The sequence below is a fragment of the Grus americana genome, chromosome 4, assembly GCF_028858705.1.
Source record: "Grus americana isolate bGruAme1 chromosome 4, bGruAme1.mat, whole genome shotgun sequence".
NCBI lineage: Eukaryota > Metazoa > Chordata > Aves > Gruiformes > Gruidae > Grus > Grus americana.
This window is the reverse complement of record NC_072855.1, coordinates 39,322,782-39,343,863: the sequence shown is the minus strand read 5'-3', so window position 1 is coordinate 39,343,863 and position 21,082 is coordinate 39,322,782. Positions and strand designations below refer to the sequence as shown.

Genomic DNA, 21,082 nt, shown 5'->3' with positions numbered 1-21,082 from the left:
CAGTCTTTGCATTTAAATGCTTTTGCATTTATTATATTACAAATTTTGGGAAACAGCTTATTAATCTAGTACAGAAAGGCAGAGTTTGTCTGGGTTCTAGATTTCTTAAGAAACTGTGGGTTTTTAGGTCTCCATAATCTCTGTTTAGGATTTGATAGTTGCTGCAACCATGTAGTCAGGAAGATTTGTGTAATTATGTCTCCTAAACAGCACAGCTGATGAAGTGTGCTGCTGCAGCACTGAATTGTGGTGTGAGCAATACAGCTTTTATGCCTCTTTTTTACCTCTTGTTTTCATTGGTATAATGCACTGTGAAACTTTGAAGCATACAAGAAAAGGATAACTAGCTGCAGAAGGAATAAATACAGTTAGGTAATCTGAAACTCTCCTGAGGGAGAGAAAAGAAGCAGATGCGTTCCGATGAATTGGTGAAAATTAGACTGTTTAAATTTTCCAGTCAGCGCCGGTGGCTGTAGATGAGTCCTTCAGGCTCTGCTGGCTGCGAACAATGGAGATTCAGATCTTTTTTCTTTCTTTTCTTTTACCTTTTTAAAAAATGTTAAACATAAGATGCTTGGCACTTGTGATAATCATGGCCCCTCCTACTGTGCCAGTTGAAACCACTCCCTACATAACCAAAACATATCACTCCCTATGATTCTGAAGGTATTTTACATTTCAATATAAGCTTTTGTGCAATGAACCACATTTCTTATAGACAGTACATTTGGAAAAAAAGGAAAATAATTTTTTAGGACACAAATAAGAATGACTCAGCACCTCATTTTCAGAGCTCAGAAGCACTGTAAAATCAAGCTTGAAGCACTAACCTGCTTTAATTTAAAATATTGGAATAGATAATCTAGTAATTGTTTTAGTGTTGATTGCTATTTTCCAGTTCAGAATCCCATACATATAGCATTTAAGTTGCTGCTAAAAGTATTTCAGATTATATATTTATGAATGTAAAGCTTATTAATATAGAATTGTATGACAGAGTTCAGATCTGATCTTTGGGGAACTTGTTGTAGTTTTGAGTAAATTTTACTATAGGACTCATTGTATTTACGTATGTTCAGGTTCTGTATTTTTTATTTCAACTGTGCCTTCTGTCATGGCTTGGATGACTTATATTTCCCACTGGTTTGATGAAGATGATTGGTATGAAGGACAACAACGAGTAAGAATTGTTTAAATTAATATTTTTCTCTTTTACTTCCTTTATATTTTTCTTCTTTAAGCTGCTGTTTATTACTAGTACCAAAAGTAATAGGTCCATAGTGGTACTAAGAAGGGATTTTTAGTAGTTTTAATGAGGTCTTGAATAATAGATAAGTACATCTAAAATGAGTTTTTTGAAAATTAATGTTGCTAGCTGGATAAAAGATATTGGAAGTTTGGTGGCCACCTACTTGCATTTTTTTAGGTTGCATAATTTAAGGAGTAGTAATTCTTTATGTAATGAGATAGAAATCAAGCATTTAATTTTATTTTATTAGGAGGAGTTACTATACTGTGCATGGAGTAAACTAAAATAATTATAAGCAGTAATAGAGTAGAACAAAAATATTTGGGAGATATTAAATTCACCTAGGGTCATTTCCAATTTATACCTTGGATATCTGTGTATTTTTATTAACATTTTTTTTCCAAGGAGGAGGAGTTGTTACTATAGCAACATTTGTAGGGTCTGTTGGATTATTTTTTTTTTAGTGTTTATTAAGTGCATGCCTTGGGCAAGCTTCATCTTCTGCTGCTTTCATAGATTTATGGTGGGAAGTAAATATAAGTCATATTTCTTTCACTGTATCAGGCTCCTTTATGTAACCGTATATTTTTGTAATTTCTGTTTCTCACTTTGATAGTATATTCTCAGCTATTGAATCAGAATGCAGGAGATGGTACTGAAACATAAGGGCCAGCAGCTGCTTTAATTGTATTATGTATTACCTGGTTATGCCAGTTATATGCTCATAAGTATTGAAAACTAGTATATTTTAATGTTTTTCCACTGTTCTCATTTTACGTGTCACTCATGATATGAATGTTTCAGATGTGGAGTTATCTTTTAATAGCTACTCATCAGGGATTCAGGTGCAAGATGTGTCAAGAGGTAACTCATTTTGAACAATTCCTGATTTATGATAAACTAGCAAATGTCATCTGCAAATGGTGGTTGCAAGAGTCTAGCCAAGGTTTCTGGTGTTTTTGAAGAATCTTGCTGAAATTCAAAGCCTTGTCCAAGGCGCTCTTTTCTTGCGTGTGGTACATTTTCTGATTCTTCAGTAGCTAGAGACTATCTGTGCACCATGAAATGTATACAAAAGTAGAAAAAACTTTTCTAACTTTTGCAGAGTAGCATACAAACTCTCTGTCTGTACTTCTTAGTGGTAAACTAGCAGCCAAACCTGACACTTTAACAAGCCATAGTCTACCTAGGTTAAATCCTGCTGGGGAGTATAAAGGGGTTAACTTGTGTTTAGGGCAGTACATGCATAAACCTACATAATTATTCTACACTGTGACTGTCACAATTAATGTAGTCAGTCTTTGCTCATCTTTCGCCCAGAAGCAGTTGCTTGAAGTAGTGTGTGTACAGTCTCTAGAGTAGTAACTGCAGTTTGATTGTCCACATCAAGAGCTGAAAATTTTTTAGCATTTTGTGGTATTCCATGCAAAGTAAGGAAGTATTTTTGTTTAAAGGGAGCAGCTCAACTGATACGAGCTATCTGGTTCTTAAGAAATTATAACTGAAATATGACACTGCCATCTATTTCTTTGTTTCTAACCTTTTTTGTTATGGATCTATTAAAATCCATGACACCTGATCTTTGACAATATGCGTATGTCAAAGTTTTTATAGTGTAAGATTTCTTCTCATCTTCTGATGTGCTTACTTTTACTTTTGATATTCCCCGGATTCATAAAGTAATACATATAAATACATTTAAATATATTTATAGCATAGAATAGAATTTAGAAAATGTCCAGAAACAGTGAATTTTTTGGAAATTTCCTTACTTTGTTTAGTCTTAGTAAATTGAATTTGTCTATTGGCTTTTAAGTTGCATATGTACCAGAATATTTCCAATTATCCTTTATTTCATGGATCTGGACATAATAATCAGAATTAAATTTCTTAACATGGCTATAATGTTCTTGGTGTTTTGCAGCCCTATTGGAAGAGGGCTAGTACTAATTATGCTCATGGTCTTACATGAGACTTAGTGCTATTGAGGCAGGCACAGTCAGGAAGAAGTTAGTTTCTGCCGTGTCTTGCAGACACACAGAGATTTCTTGGTATGTTTGAAGACCTTCATGTTTTTAACAAGATAAATTCATTGTCCATTACCTGGTCCCATTGGGTAGGGTAATGAATTTGAAACAGTATGGTTCACAGGTCACACTTTCATCTCCAATGGTTTCCAGGTAAATATACCTGACGTCTTTAAGGAGATATGGTTTTATGTCACTAAAGAAGATCTTTAATTATTACATTATCATTGACGTATTGACAAAAATACGTGTACCTGGGGACAGTAGTCTGGATGAGATACAACAGTTTTATGTGTCAAACATACGGAAGTGACAGCAAGCTTTCCACATAAGAAAACATCGAAACTTAATTGGAAGATAGTGACAACAGAATGGACAGGAGCATAAGACACTAACACTTTACTACATATAGCTGTTCAGAAACTAGGGATTTATATATACAGAAGGATGCTGATTAACATACAGATACTGTATATTCACTTTTGTGTGCCATATTGTATATGTACTCATTTGGACAGGTCATACACCATATGGACCGCAATCGCTAACAATATAAGGATATGTTATTGCTTGTGCTTGATGGTTATAAATTTATGAATACTTATAACATGCAAGTACATCTCTTGATAGTTAAAGGATGCTAAGTGATGGATTTAAAGAGCTGTTGTTATTCTGCAAATATCATTGTAGTACAGTTGGGAAATAGAGTGAGCAAGGAAATACACTGAGTATCTGAAGCAGAGAGAAAGGATTTAGATTAAAATTAAAATGGTGCCTGTTAAAGAACTGCAGTTGCCAGGCTACTGACACTGCCGTTCTGTGTGTGTGGTGCGACACAATGCTCAGTCTTTTCTCCTGCATCCTTTAGTAACTGCATTATTCTGTGAACATCAAGGTTTAGTTCCTTCATCTGTCAAGTAAAGTGATTTCATTCTACAACCAGAGCAAGATTTTGCATTTTTGGGAGCTGCAAGGTATTGGAATGAACATGGAAATTCTTAAGTGCTTTACAAAAAATGATACCTATGCTAAGGTAGGGATTATTAGGCATTTATCTTTAAGTTATTGATATATAGCCATGTCTATGTATCTAGTCCATTCAGTTGTTATTTTAAAATATTAACTCTATGGTGTACAGAATTTCAGTTTAATTTTTTTTTCTATATTTAGCAACAAGGAAGGACTTAGAATGTTGCTGCTCATGCCAATTGAAAAGAAAGGGTTTTGTTGTCCTCCATCTGCCCTTCATCTCCTTGGAAACTGTGGGCATCCTTTGATAGCTTTCCCAGTGTCGTACATTGTTTACATGCACAGGTTTTTTTCAGTGTATACTTAAGAGTCCAATATTATTACTTGTACATCCCTTGTTTTGAAATAAAATGCTTTTTTTAACAAAGTACGAAAAATATAAAAATGCAACACGTGTGAAATCATACATATATATATTTACTCAGTAATACTGCATTTCTAGTTTTCTGCCATTTTACTCAGGCTGTTCTGATGAATGCTGCTTTCTCCCTTATACTATAAGTATGTTCAACAGAAATTTATAATGTCTGAAAAGATCTGCAGGAAACTGCTCTAATGCAGATACTTACAAGAAAATAACAGCATACCACACAATTGTAATTTCTTCTTTTAGATACTATTGTACTGAATTTTGAAGCAAATGCTTCTTAATTACAATATTTTTTGTAAAACAGTATATGGCTATTAACAAGGAGCAGGAAATAGTAACAAGTTTAAACCAGCAAATATTAGTAAATAAAGTGCAAATTCCTTTCTATAACACAGCTCAGAATATTTTACATATGTAGGTTTTTTACATATACTTAAATAGGAAAAATCTACATGAAGAATCCAAGTTTAATAATGCTTCTTCAGCATAAATTATTAACTCAATGAAATAATGATATATCACAAAGCAGCATTTTTTTATCTAAATGCTGATCTTATTTAGGAGATGTTTTCACTAGAATATCAGAATTTAAGAAAAATAGTATATTATCAGAAATGATTGTTTTAAATTAAACTTGTGAATGAGTCTTCTGTTGGTGAATTTCTTGAAAAACATATTAAAGTTATCTTTTGTTTTTAATGTAAATGTAGAACAAAGAAAAGACAAATGTGGTGTTCTATTTCAAATACACTACTTAATGACATATCCAGTAATCTTACAGACATGCGTTTAGAACTCAGCTGAAATAATTTTATAGCCATTTGGTGACAATGATTCTTGGTCATGATTAATCAAGCCTGAAGTCTAATCAGGGACATATGCATTTGGAAACCATTAAAATACCCTCAACTATGTAGATGTCCTGATGCCATGAAAAAAATAAAAATAAAGGGGCTTTTATATATCGGCTGCATTTGGAAAACATGGAAATAGTAACACTGGTAGTGTTACTATCTCCAAACCCAAAGCACTAGTCTGTTTTGTGTGATCATGGTAACTGTAAAACCAGTGTAGAGGACCTTTTTCTTTTTGTTCTAGATTTCAGCACTTAGGCTTGGAATCCTCCTTATTCTCAGCCGTTTACAGTAGGATTTTCCTATAGACTAGATTTCATGTATTCAGGAATAACTTCTCTCTCTCTTATATCAAGGCACAAAGGAAGACCTACTGAAAATATTAACAGGAAATTTTTTTTGTACAGATTACTGCAGAATCCTACAAGATAAATCTGTTGTTACTCTGAAAGAAACGTTTGTGGTATTCTGTTTTAGCATCTGTAAGAGATAAACTTTACAAACAATTTTACTTGTAATCAAACCACAAATTAAACAAGATTTAAGACAGTATTTTCTTACAGATTAAACTTCATCAAATCAGGAACCTCTTAGCTCCCATATGAGAACGTAAAAAAAAGGATCTGTAGAAAATGAGACAACTCTGTTATTACTATGAAATAAATATTTGTGCACTCTTACAATCTAAAGAGATGTTATCTATTAATCAATCTTACATGCATTAAACCTACAAACTAAACCTATGATAATCCAATATTGTACATCTAATTCACTTTGACTTCACCATGGCTTTTTAAATGTTCCTTATCTGTTTGCTGACATACCTAGTGTTTTAAGCATCATTTTCCCTGGAGTCAAGAGCGGAAACCAAGAGTTTTGCTTCCAGGTATTATTCTGCTTGTTAGTAAATTGTTATGTAATCTAACAGATGACTTTAATTTCAGGAAAAGTGGTTGTTAATGGTGTCAGTTATTTTTTCATTGTGACTGGAGAAAATCTGTGTTGCAGTTCTGAATGCCCCAAATCCAAATATTTCTGAATATGTGATTGATACTTTAGTTGCACAGAAGGGACTTCTGGAATTTGTAATTTTACTAGACAGTAAAAGAACACTAAATGGCAAAATCAGAAATTTGGAGACTATTTCTTGTCACTTTGTGGTGATGATGATGATTCTTTAAATAATAAGATAAATTTCTTTCTATGGGTCTCGTGTTGCTTATAATATGAGATGGATTGCAAATGAACTGTAAGTCGATGCAGTTTATGTAACTATTCTCTCTAGAATCTCTAATTTATTTGCTGCAGAAATCAGAATAATTAATATTGTTGGCAGAGACAAAGAGGGAGTCTAATGGCTAAAGCACCAGTCTGTACCAGAGCTGTAACTTGTTTTTCTGTATATTTCTGTTGTTGTACAGTCTCCCTTTATCAAAATTTTCAGAGGTTAAACACGGGTGCTTCATTTTCTTTAGACATTTAGAACTCAGTCAGAACTTTTAAGCACTATAACCACAGTCAGTGATATCTTTGAGATGATCAGTCCCAAACATTCAATCTAATCCTGATCTTCTCCTAAAGAAGCACTCAGAATAAGTGTCTCTCTTTTTTTTTTTTCTTTCACACTTTCCAAAGTGAAAGAGAGAGACTTATAATCTCATGGAGGTTGCTTCTTAAATTTATTCATTACTACTTATCAACCAAGTAGATACCCCAAGCAGATAAGAAAAATGGAAGATAAAGTTGATCGTTCAACTTCATTTTCATCCCTTGTATTCATGCATTAAAATGAAATTTTGTTAATATTTATAATTTTTTTGTCAATATTGACTGATAGAGTCCCTTAGGTGCTATAGGTCACTATTACCTTACTTTTGTACAATACTTAATACTAATGTCATTGAGAAAAATATTTTCCCTCCATACAGTTGATGTCAAGTGGGTGGAAAGTGATCTGCAGACAACATATCTCTGCTAAAGGCATTACACAGCAATGCATTGCATAACTAACCCCTGCACTTAATCAATAGTTGTTCCCTTAAAATACTTGATTATGTTTTAAGTCTCCTTTTTTCTTTTTAATTCTCTTTCCTTTGTGGGGCTTGAAAATGTACCTAACACTTGGTAAATTGAACATAACGCCTTGTCTTTTAAAGATTATAGTCTCAGCTCTGTGACCTAAAGATCTCCTACCCTCCATACTCCATGTAATGCTTTTCCACGTAATGTCCCTCAGTCCATTAATCTATCTACAGTATAGACACATCCTGAAATGAGACATTCTATAACATAGTTGGAGGAGTAAATTTTTATGTCTGAACCTTACCTGAGCCCATGCTGAAGCACTCAGTGATACAATGAAACTCAGGAGACTTGTCCTTCCCCGATCTGCACATGAGGATTCTTTTCTGCAGGAACTCTCACTGACAAAAGTACAACTGCTTTTCTGTATTAGGATTCTCTGCTAGCCCAGATGAAGTCATACATATGAAGAGGTTTCAGCTGTGGGTTATCTAAATATGCTGTGTATGGGTAGTACTTCAGTTGTGCTCAGAGAGCCTTCTTTGAATTGATTTAACTTCTATGCAAAAGTGAGGAATCCTTTTTGCAGCTGTTTGGATGTTGTTCTGCAATTTGCATCACCACCCTGGCAGACTTTGATCCACCTGTTCATCAGTTACAGTTGTGTGGCCACCAGAGCCTTCTGTAGTGATGGTAAAGCCACAATTATTTCTGCGGGTTGATGGAGCAGGCATTGCATCAGTTGACAATTGGCTTTAACTGGGGATGTTTCTATCACATGAAGACCGATTTCGAAGTGAATTCAGAGCTTCTGTAAAAACTGATGGCCTTCCCGACTAGTCTGCTGTAAATGTAACAAGGCTCGTTTTGAACGTTTTCTTAAATCACTGAATGGTTGAGATTGGAAGGGACCTCTGGAGATCATCTTGTACAACCCACCCAGGAGTTACATTTTAACAATACCTTTGCAAATGTGTGCATTCTTGGTTGTAGTAGAGTATGTAAATAGATCATAGAAAAATGGCTAGACTTGTGCTCTAAGTAACGTTTTGACATTATCGTGAATAAAATACGGGCTAGGTGGATAATTGGTCTGGCCTAGCAAACCATTTCTTGTGTTTTTATGTTAAAGTTGGTTGTTGCCTCCTTCTGAGCAGAGCTTGTAGTTTGAGACTTGTTCTGGACAGTGAAGGTATAGTTTGCTATACAGTAATGTTATACTAAGCTCTGTTTTTTATTTATACAGTTTCCTTCAACTTTTTTGTTAAACAGTAATTATTAAGAAAATTCAGAAAGTTTCTCCTAAAACGATTATGACAATAAGTAAAGCATAGTTTTATGCAAGTGGTTTGAAGACCTTTGTAGACATGTTGTTTAACTTAAAACAGAAGTATTAGCATATGGTCTATTTTGTCTAGCTATCTTTGTGGGGGATGAAGGAAAGAAAAGAGCAGAGAGGGCATTACACTGTAATATAGAAAGTGTTGAACCAGACTGTAGAAGAAAATGAAAGTGATTAAGAACAGCTTCAGCTAGTACAAATCAAGAACCATTCAAGTTTTCATCTGCTGTCCCCCCCCCTTTTTTCCTCCCAAATGAATTCCTGTGAATGGCAGTAAAATCCCTTTCTTGTGTAGCACTGAAGCCTGTGAACATCTGCTTGGCTTTATTTCAGCTACAGTTATTTGTACCTCAAACACAAGATGTTGCTGTTAAAACATAAAGGCTAGCTATATTTTTAAGGTACATATGTATATGTTATTTATGGGAACAAAAATGTATTATTCTGTTCTTTAACATTCTGTCATCTTGCTGTCAATGAATTTGTGTTTTAAAGGCAAAAATGTCACAGGTTAAACAAGTGGGACTTTTAGCTGCTGGATGTCAGCCATGGAACAAGGATGTATGTGCTGCTAGTGGCGACAGATTTGCCTATTGTGCCACCCTTGCTATTTATATTTATCAGGTAAGATTATTTTTATTTAACAGACTAGTTACATTTTTACATTGTTGCCTATCTCACTTTGAACCCTTTCAATAAATGTTTCTACAATGCTTTTGGAAGTATGATTGCTGCTGAGGGGTGTTTATGTAAAGCTCAATCTTCCATTTATTCCTTCCAAATTATTTTTCCCCTTGTTACAACTACTGCAAAAGATTGATGCAAACTTTATTTTGAAGTTGTGTCAAGAATTAGTCTTATGAGACAGGCTCTCGGTCCAGCAAACACTTGAGATGAAGTGCAGTGATAGAAGAGCGGGTTCTGAGAGAGAAATGAAGCAATTCCATGGTTTCATTTGAAGCTGTAGTGTAACAGTAGTCTTTTTGAAGTAGTTTAATCCACTGTGCAGACTTCTTCCAAACCAAAGAAAGGTGGGCAACTGAATCCACAAGTTATTACTTTCTTAATTTCTGAACCGCTCAGCATGGTGGTCTTCTGAAGCTCGCAGTTGCTATACATCAACAAGTAACAAAAAACTAGAAATGCTGTGACATGTGAAATTTTCAGACTGAGAAATATGTCAGGAAATAAAGAGTATGTTTATTTTAACTTCATGAGTTATACCGCTAGAAGGATTAAAATAAACAAAATTTACTGTGTCAGGTTTGGGCATTTTTTATTTTTTTTAATTGTACTAAGTGATTTAAGAAATGAGAAGGACTTCAAACTCATTTTCATATTCTGTCCTGTTTAACCCCTTGCCGATTACTGATTGATTATTACCATGCCTATAAATAAAGCATTTTAGGGTTGCGTTTGAGTACATTTATTAATGGAATATAATAGTTTATAAGTGAAAAGAGGATAGACTGTTAATACTGGTTTGGCTAATTGAGTATTTAACAACTCTTCTGTCCAAGTCAAATGTATGAGAATTTAATTTATTGAGATGTGAGGTACTGACACATCTGTAAGTCTAATACTGTTATATGAACTGTTCTCCAATCCAATTGTACTTAAAATGAGTTTATGGAATATGTATTTCTGAAATGAGTTTTACTTTTTGTTTAGCTGGATCACCAATACAATGAATTCAAGCTCCGGGCAATTATGTCTGAGCATAAGAAGACAATCACAGCCATATCTTGGTGTCCCCACAATCCTGACATGTTTGCAAGTGCCAGTGCAGATAGCTTAGTGATTATTTGGAATGTGACTGAACAGAAAGTTGTGGCCAAGCTGGACAATACAAAAGGTATTTATTTCAGACATGGAGATCTATTTGATCCGTACAGCTCTTTCATCAACTGGTATCAGAAATATTTGATATAGAGTAAATTCTCAGCAGTTTCCAAGTAGGCCAGAGGCTTAATAATTGCATAACACTATTCCTGTCAGATTTTTTGCAGTTTGTTTTAGAAGATAATGATAGTATGTTTGAGTAAATTGCTCTGAACCATCTAGTAATTGGTAAAGAAAGAAGTTATTCCTTTTTCTAAAGTATTCGACCAATTCAAGAATTTACTTTGCCATTGATTTCTGGTTGAGCAGGAAGAAAACCTAGTTTTTTCATCACTGTTTAAAAGGTTAAATAATTACATTTTAAACCTTGTGTGTTTTCATAACAACTCTACAGAAGTGAAAACAAATAAAATGTAGCCTTCAACAGATTTGAGTATAAATTTAGTGAATTTGAAAAACATTTTTTGTTTAAATACCCTCATGCTTGTCTACCTACATCTTCTCTCAGGACTTGAAACTGCTGGTTAGGAGATTGTAGAAGTAGTTTACAGGATTCAAAGTCTGTGTTTGCCATCTGCCTAGTTCTGATTCATTCCCTTCAGTCAAAACCAGTACCTGTATTTCTGTTCTTACAATCTCTGTCAGATGTCCTTGACTCCTACATTTGCATTCTTGGAAAACCGGTGCAACCAAGAAGAGTCAGTATCTCTGGACTTTCTAAGACACTTTAGGACTCCCTACTCTGTTCGTTCCAGAACACTTAGGATACCTCTGAAAATCTTGCGTATCCTGCAAAAGGAATAAGGGGAGGGGGAAGACATTGATTTGATCAATTCTGAAAGGAATATTGTATCAGATTATGCATTCATATAAAAACTGGTACTTTTTTTTTCAATACAATCCTTGTTTAAAAAGCCACTTCAGCCAATGTCTATGTGTGAAAGAAGTGTTATTTAAAACTTTTTAAAAGCTAATTTACTTTTAGGATAATATGTTAAAACCTCCTATTCTGCTTTTACTTGCTTCGATGCTGCCATATCAAAGTGTCTAATAACAAATAGTTTGAATTTTCAGCTTGAGGAGTTTGTCTTACTGTCATTTATTCCTTCAGAGAGACACTATTAAATTATGAGAATAATGAGGGTTGGAGATGTTAAGGTCAAAATCCTTAAACTGGAATACATACAGTTAGGTGTTAGGCAATTGAATTAAAACTGTCATATATCCAGAAGGAAGCTATCAAGAGTTCAGTTTGATTACAGAGCTAGCTTTCCAATTGTGTCACAAATATCTGCCTCTGTTATATTTATCTCTAAATTTCATTGTGTTTTGCAAAAATAGACATCTTAAAGTTTTCAATATTTTACCAGCTTAGTTACAAATAATTACAGTAAAACATAATGGTGAATGGAATTGTGAATGAATGAAAGTGTTGTTTACAGGATCAGGCTTATCCTCTTTCATATGTGTGATTGTCTTTGGTACTAATGAAATCAAGTCTAGATATCATAAAATACAGCCCATCAAAGTAATACTAAAATAATTTGGGAAATAATTCTACTTCCTGCCTCTGGATACGTGTAGTTTACTTTTACACCATAAGATGTTCGCACAGTTGACTGAATTTCAGTCTGATCATTTTTATGTAGAAGAGTAATTATTTCTACAGCTTTTAAAGACAAATGCTGATACTGGGTTGTGCAGTAATATACTGAATTTCATATCCTGGTTCTTATAAGGTTTACCTGTATGTTTCAGGAATTCCTGCGTCACTTAGCTGGTGCTGGAATGCAGGTGATGCGGTTGCATTTGTGTCTCACAGAGGTCCATTGTACATTTGGACTATCTCAGGACCTGACAGCGGGGTAACTGTACACAGAGAAGCACATAGTTTCTTGTCAGATATCAGTCTGTTTAGATGGCATCCAAAGAAAAAAGGAAAAGTAGTATTTGGACATACTGATGGAAGCCTATCTATTTTTCAGCCAGGTAAAAACTGATACAGTAAAATTTTCATTTATATAATATATATCTCCTATTTTTGTTTCTGTATATGTGTGTAATTGTGCACTTTTTTAATTTAGAATTTATAATGTATGCACATATATAAAACTTGTTCTTAGTTCATAGTATTCCTACTCCTTCTATATCACAAAAATTTATTTTCTTTAGACAAAAAGCGCAAAACATTTTCTTTATATCTTCTCCCTTTTGTGACCAACATAACATTGCAACTTTCAACAAGTACAATAAACTGGTTTTTTTAGGGTATGATAACAGCCATAATCTTCTACTGAACTATATTTCCCAGCAAGATTGTTCTTCGGAATGGACGGACTTGAATCTTTCTCTTAGTGTCTTTCTTTGCTTGCATTTGTTCTAGAGTCCTCTGTATTTTTGAACGTAGAACCTCTTGTCACACTTCACATTATCTTAATGATTCTTTCTGTCAAAGACTATATGGGAAAATACAAAGACAGGTACCTGTATTAGGTGGATTATTTCATTTATTTTTTTTTTCTGGCTGCTACTTTTTCCTCCAGTAAAAACTGAATTTCATCTTTGTAAGAAAAAATGTTCTTTAAATATTGTGTTGATTTTACATAGCATTATGCAAAATTTATTCTTCAGTTCACTCTACGAAGTTGTCAGTCTAGATGTCACAGAGATTAGATTCCCTTGCTTCAGTAGCACTGACTGAATTATTATTGGCATTGGGAAAAGAAAATCTGTTTTAATATGATAACCTCTAAATATGTATTGAACTGAGACTTTGCATGAATTTTATCTGGAATGATCACAGAATGGTAGAGGTTAGAAGGCACCTCTGGAGATCATCTAGTCCAACCTCTCTGCTAAAGCAGGATCACCTAGAGCAGGTTGCACAGGATCATGTCCAGATGTGTTTTGAATATCTCCAGAGAAGGAGACTCCACAACCTCTCTGGGCAGCCTGTTCCAGTGCTCTGTCACTCTCATTGTGAAGAAATTTTTCCTCATGTTCAGGTGGAACTTCCTGTGTTCCAGTTTGTGCCTGTTACCCCTTGTCCTGTCACTGGGCACCACTGAAAAGAGTCTGGCCTCATCCTCTTGACACCCACCCTTTATTTATAAGCGTTGATGAGATCCCCTCTCAGTCTTCTCCAGGCTAAACAGACCCAGCTCTCTCAGCCTTTCCTCATACGAGAGATACTCCAGTCCCCTGATCATCTTTGTAGCCCTCTGCTAATGTATCCATTACTGTTAAGGAAAAAAACGACTGCATCAGCTTGAACTTGAATTCAGATTATCACAGAAATTTTGCCTATCTCTGTATTTAGGATAGCTTTCATTATTATTGTAATATTATATATATTCATTCAGGTAATTTTAAAATAAAAATAAATTAACCATAAAATTTATTTCCTATTCTTATATAAGATTCTTGGTTTCCAACAGAGAAATAAGGAGTTGAAAGTTTATACACAGTTGGGTGAAAATATTTGTCAGAACTCTTTCACTGGAAATCCTGGATTTAAGCAGTGGAATTTACTTTTACTTAACAAATTCTTTAGAATTTAAAAAAAAAAGTTGCACTTTGGCTTTTAAAAATGAGCTCTTCAGGTTTTTGTTTTTAAACTGTTTAGAATTTCACTTTCTCAAAATTACTCCAGCTGCCATTCAAAGCCCAGACTTGCAGGCATTAAGAAATTAGAGTATTTTAATTCAAAGGATTCTACTCCAATGTTATTGTCTTAATTACAAGAATAATCATAACAACTTTGAAAGAATGCAGACTGGTATTAGTTTTCTTTTAGCTTGCTTTCTTTATGGTGTTAGAAAAAGACAAAGAATTTGTTTCAATAAAAACATAAGTGTGTTTAAGAATAGATAACAAAAATGTTGGTGAACAGATAAATTAATTAAAATATGTTTCAAAATGAGGTAATACTGAAAAGTAGATTGTACCATAATATATGCATACCATTACTGTAGTTAAATTTTCATAAATTACTTCAATATGTATCTTAACATTTATATATAATTGAAAATGTGGTTTTATCCAAGTTACCTATTTTATCAACTGCGTGTTTCTAGTTTGCAATTTATAGTTAAAATTCACCTGATTTTTTTTTGATTGATAGCTTTTAAAAAATAACACTACTTAGAAGGAAGTGGTATCAGTAGGATGAATATAGGCCCTATATTAAAGAAAATTGGGGCAGGGTGAGGAACATGAAAAATTGGTACTTTTTAAGAATAGAAAGCTGATTTTTTACTTTTGAGATTCAAGTTCAGCCCTTATCTACCTCATGTCAGAATGTGTACCATGACTTGTTATTGGACCAGAACTTAGATTGTCACCAAAGAGAAATCAATTAAAAAAAAATTTTTAAATCCTATTCCTAACTTTTAAAGGTTTCAGTCCTTTAGTAGGAGAAATAAAATACTATCCTATAAAACACTATCTTGTGGAACCTGAACATCCACAAATTCCTGTTAATTGCTTGAAAGTTCAGTATGATTAAGTCATTGAAGGCTCTAGTCTTTCTATTTAGGTGTGAGTCACTGCCACATAATTCGTAGGTGACAACTTTTTTTTCATTATCGTTATCTACTTTTTCTCTTGTGGCTATACTTTAATTAACTCCAGACTATCCATTAATGTAACAGAACATTTAGTCTGATGAAAAATATGCAAGGATTTAAGATTAGTAAGTATCCTATTTTTAAAGAAATACACTGTAGTCATGTAGAGCCGAGTGTTCTGTACTATTTTACCATTCATTTGTTCTCAAAGTAAGCAAAGCTTACTTAAATGACCTGTGACTCAGTTGCATGATTCACAGGGCTGATGTCTTTAATGGAAAATAAAGTTTAACCGTTAAGGTTTCCATGAGTTTTGCTTCCGGACTCTTTTGTGAAGCACAGGTAAAATGGTATAGCTCCTAGATATCCATACTCCCTCACCAGCTGATTGTGCTTTCTTGGGACTGAAGTGTTTGAACGTGACTGGCTTTGGTCACTTGAGGACTTGTTACCTTTAGTTCTTGTAAAGCTAACTGGAAAAGGATAACTGAAAAATGACAATTCTGCTTTGTTGTCAGTTCCTTGTTTTCATTTGAATGTTAATTTTCATTCAACAAAAAATCTGAACTGAAATGTAAGCCACGGACATTGTTAAAGGTGGGAATCCCAAACTCTTCAGCACTCTTTTTTTTTTGGTATGTATTGGAATAGCCTTTGTTCTACATCAGTCATTAAGGAGTATAGGTAGGTCTTGGCATTTATTGTAATATGACAAATTAATTGTATTCTGCATTATCAAATTTAAAAATTATATTTGAAAACTGAATAATGGAAGATGTCAGTTGATTATTTCTGGAAAAGGGGTACAATGTTAGTTTGTTTTTTTTAATACAAGATCACAACTTCAGAAATACAGATCTATGTTGTTAATTATTCATTTGGACTGTACACTGTTATAAAACTAAGAGCCAGCTCTCCATAAAAACAAAAAGTGGGAAATAAACATTATATTAAAAAATGTGGTTCTCAATAATATGGATCATCAAGCGAAATATGTCTTCTGTTATGCAGGTGTCAAATTAGATATTTAATGAACTCTTCTGGCTTCAAAATCTATGAATGCTTCATAATTGAACACATAGTTTTGAGGAAGAAAAAAGTCTAAAGGCACTTCATAAACACTTTTTTGACTGCTACTTTTTTTTTTTCAGTTCGTACTGCCTTTATTTGGTATTTGCTGTGATATGCAGATTTACTTATGCTCAAATAACTTGTATTTTAGGCTGTGCTACAGGCCTTTGCTCGTGGAAATTGTTAGGGCAATATATATGATTTAACGTTCTTTTCTTTAGTATAAAATTATGTTAATAAACCTGACAACTATTTTATTTTCTGCTGTGTTAAAAAGAAAGTTGGATCTGGTAGAGCCAGAACTGCTTCAAGTCAAATATTGCAAAGCCCGCTTCATCAGTTTCACTGGTGGAGACAGTAGAGCAGGCTACTAAAAATTTCAGGGAGAGACAAAAATGTTTGCAAACCTTGTAACTATGGAGAAGATTTACTTGATTTCATTTTGAAATAGTCTGTTTTCTTGTGCTCTTAAAGGTTCTAAAAATCAGAAACACGTCTTAAGACCAGAGGCTCTTGAAGGAACAGATGAAGAGGATCCAGTTACAGCGCTGGAGTGGGACCCTCTGTCAATTGACTACCTTCTTGTCGCTAATTTACATAATGGTATTCGACTAGTTGATTCTGAATCTCTGTCCTGTATCACTACTTTTCATTTTCCCAGTGCAGCAGCATCTGTTCAGTGTTTAGCCTGGGTTTCTAGTGCACCTGGAATGTTTATAACTGGAGGTAAGCCTTTTATTTCCTGATTTATACAAAGGTAATAAATATAGAACTGAGTCTTCGGAATTGATACTTCAAGTTTGATCTTTGTTTCTTAATATCACTACAAATAAAAGCATACATGCGTTGTACAGAAATAACCCAACATAAAACTATAGAGAAGAACAGAAAACTGCAATGAGCAGTTTTTCCTATTTTGTGTTTGTTTGGTACATAAACAAATGACTTGATATTTTTTATACTAAATATTTTCCTCATGCACACTTTAGCAACAAATATGAGAGTTACTTTGGAAATAGGAATAAAAGTGCATTGTACTAATGAATGTCCCTTCTTGCTCCCCAGCTTTTCTTTTTCTATTTTTAGAAGGATTTAAAAAAAAAAAAAAATCTATTTCCTGCCTCTCTCCTACACCAGAGATGTTAGTGCTTAGGTTGAAGAACTAATGAATAAGGAAAGTGAGACTGTGAGAATATTATGTAGTGAGACAGGTTCCATAGAGTTTATCTACTGAAGTTGAAATAACTAATTATAATCATTATTGCTCATGATAGTGATACTACCATGGAGATGACAGTGCCTGCCTATAAAATTCTTCTTAGGATTCTAAGTTTAATTCATTGTAGTATTTTTGTTTAAATCAGTCCTTAAACTGTGTACCTCTGTGTACAGTAAAAAGAGAATAATAAATCAAAGAAATAGTTTTGTATGTTGTTGTTTGTCTTTTTTTTTAAACCTCAGATTCTCAGGTTGGTGTGTTACGTATTTGGAATGTTTCACGTACAACACCTATAGATAATTTTAAATTGAAGAAAACTGGTTTCCACGGTTTGCATGTGCTAAATTCTCCTCCAAAAAAGAAGTGTAAGTGTAATTTTTATTGTTATTCAGTGCAATGCCTGCAAGTTAAGAAAATCTTGTTTGTGAATCTTGTTATATCCGAGTCAATCTTTCTAAGTTTGTGTTGGCTCTATAGTTCTTAATTAAACAAAGTACCCTCTGGTGCCAGTGGACTAGACAAATGTGTAAAGGATTAAGCACTTATTAACGTCCTTCTTTAGCAGGCCAGGCTTCATACAGGAATTCTCCATTTCTTTTGTTTTTAATTTCATTGGAATACAGAGCATTTACTCTTTATAATTGTTACTTATTATTAAATGAAAAAATAAAAAAGTTTTACCTGTTTATATGTTTTGCTTTATTTTATTAAGCATGTTCATCACAGAATCCTACTAAAAATCACCATACATCCTCAACAAGTGAGGCTGTTCCTCCTCCAACTTTAACCCAAAACCAAGCATTTTCTCTTCCTCCTGGTCATGCTGTCTGTTGCTTCATGGATGGTGGAGTGGGGCTTTATGACATGGGAGCCAGAAAGTGGGATTTCCTTAGAGATTTGGTATGTTTCATCTCTGGTTTTGGAATGAGAGTTTATTTGGCTTATACACTTTCTTCCAACAGCAAAAAATGGAGAATGAAGTCTTCTCAGCACTGTAAAACAGTTTCTGTCATTAAAAAGAGTCTACATTTCCAGGGTAAAAAATGACAGTTCTGAAGTTGAAAGTAATTCTTCATTGCAAAAGACTGAATCCTGTAGGAAGTATTCTGGCAGATTTCATTCAGAAATAAAGATTTAAAGTTTATTTGTTTTGGTTTTAACTGAAATTTTAATTTGATGGCCTTCTCAGAAATATTATCTGGAAGGCTTCATATAATCCAGAATAAAAGTTCTAATCAAATCAGAGAGAAAATATATGCAACTCGGATGGTGAGGTCATTCAGTTTAAAATGACAAAACCCGAATTATTAAGCCTTCTTTGAAGCAGAAATTCAAAACTGGGTTTATCATGTATTAGGTGAGCCTCATCTTCACTGAGCTTTTGGTTGTTCTTGAGGGTTTTTCTCTTTACCTCTTTCCCCTTTGCCTTTTCATTGGAAAAACTTGAATAATTTTCAGCTCTACTCCACACATTTGAATAGAGGCTGCTGGTTGGTGTTCTCTTTCCATTTTTGATGGTTTTGGTCCTGTAAAGCAACTGAGGCTAAAAAAAAAAAAAAAATCTTGCATGTTATCTATTTCTCATGTGTGTGTCAAGTTAAATTCTACAAATGCATCTCTTAGAAAACAAGAAATTGACACGTGAAATTTTCTAATGGATTGAAGTTTAAACTGCAGTAGAGCATAGACTGTATTTAGGACATAGCTCAATGGAATACTAGAAAACTCATAGAACATTATCAATATACAAAGCTTTATTTAAGTCATATACTTTTTACCTAAAAGCCAAAATTATTTCTGTTTTAAAAAATTAATTTTTCTTGGGTTTTTTTTAGCTTTTTAAATTCTGTGTTTTAGCAACTTGGTTCCAATGGAAAATGATAACAAGTCCCTGGCATTGCATCACCCTGTTGTTTCAGGGCGGAATTTTTCTGTCTTTATTAATGATCTATGAAAGGGAGGAGTGTTATAGTCCAAGCTATTTTATGCCTTTGAATTTTAACTGATGAGCCAGGTTTTTTTGGAACTCATAATTGGTCTGACAGGTTATAATACAATGTAATTTAGAGTTTGAGCTAAAGTTGAACTTCGGAAACAAAGCAAATATAATAAAAATGGATTAAATATTTGTTTCATTTAAGGGACATGTTGAGACCATCTTTGATTGCAAATTCAAACCTGATAACCCTGATCTTCTTGCTACAGCTTCATTTGATGGCACAATAAAAGTTTGGGACATAAATACTTTAACAGCGGTTTACACATCTCCTGGTAATGAGGGGGTTATTTATTCCCTTTCTTGGGCTCCAGGTAAGATTGTTTTGCTTTAGGTCTAAACGTTTTTTTGAATTAGCATTGACTAGCAGCAATTTGTGTTATAAAAGTATTAGTTTTAGCTAGAAGGGTATCTTGTAAGATCTAAACACAACTGAAGTATTATCTGTGAAGCCTGCAGAATTCAATGCCTCAAACCTTGTTGAGGCTCAGTCTTACGAGGAATGATCTCAATATTTCATACTGAGTCAGAAAGGAGGGAGGAAAATCTCCGGAGCCTTTTTAGCATTACATTATGCAGATGATGAAAGGCTTTCTTTGCATGGGAAGCAGCTGGTTAAAGGAATTCAGGTTCTGTTTTGTGCTGAAAAAGTGGAACGTATGTGTTTAGATCTTTCCCTCCCTTCTTTGTGTAAGATTCTAATCACTGAAGAGCTCTGCTTTTATTTTATTAGAATAGGGAGGACTTTTTGTGCAAAGCATCTACTTTTTCTTAGAGAAGTCAGTGAAATCAGTGGGAATTTTTCATCTTAAAACTGTTCTGCAAGCCACTTAGGTGAACCTGGGAGTCTGTTTCTAATAATTACTAATGTCAATAGTTGATGATAGGTGGGCTTTCTTGTTGTGTTTTAATTCTTTGGACAGCAGATGCCTTTTTTAAAAAGTGTAAACAATTCAGCTCACTGCCTTTCTCTCCTATGCTTTAAAACTTTAAGAAATAATGGCTGACAGGAAAAAAATACTGTGATGGGAAGCTTCATGTAGTTTGCATATGTGAAATGACTTTACACTTTTTTAATTTCATTTTCATTTCATTTCTTGCAACTTGTTCCTCTTCAAGAATAATTGATCTTGCTATTTGGAAATTATGGCAATATGAAATACTATGTTTTCTCTCGTGTTATTTTGCTTTGAATTTTAAATTCAGTTTGTAGTAGTATCTCACATTGAGAGAACAGTTCACTGGAGGGGTGCTTTTCAAGTCTTGCATTCTGATTTTTTTTTAAAGTAAGTTTTAAGCTAACTGGAAGCATATGCTTCAACTTCAGTTCCTTACCATCGTGTTCAAAAGTTCCTGTCAATCCCAGACAGAACTTCTCCTGCTTCTTTCACATCCCTTACTCCTAGAGAGTTCTCTACCTTGTACTATCATTTATCTTCATTCCTAATATATAATCCAATTCATGCCACCATTTGTATTTGCATGTGGTCTCA

General features: G+C 33.9%; 1 protein-coding gene across 3 annotated transcripts in view; it reads left to right on the top strand.

Annotated features, from left to right (window-relative positions):
- WDR17 (WD repeat domain 17) overlaps positions 1-21,082 on the top strand; it is a 59,589-nt gene that overhangs the window by 12,714 nt on the left and 25,793 nt on the right. For 2 of the 3 annotated variants that reach the window (XM_054824764.1, XM_054824763.1), the window contains exons 2-9: positions 1,080-1,180; positions 9,389-9,517; positions 10,565-10,748; positions 12,494-12,724; positions 16,849-17,100; positions 17,836-17,958; positions 18,306-18,493; positions 19,735-19,903. In XM_054824764.1, the coding sequence (XP_054680739.1) occupies positions 1,115-1,180; positions 9,389-9,517; positions 10,565-10,748; positions 12,494-12,724; positions 16,849-17,100; positions 17,836-17,958; positions 18,306-18,493; positions 19,735-19,903 (1,342 nt within the window). In that variant the 5' untranslated portion in view covers positions 1,080-1,114. The remainder of the gene's footprint in view (positions 1-1,079; positions 1,181-9,388; positions 9,518-10,564; positions 10,749-12,493; positions 12,725-16,848; positions 17,101-17,835; positions 17,959-18,305; positions 18,494-19,734; positions 19,904-21,082) is intronic. The other variant, XM_054824765.1, reaches the window with a different exon arrangement.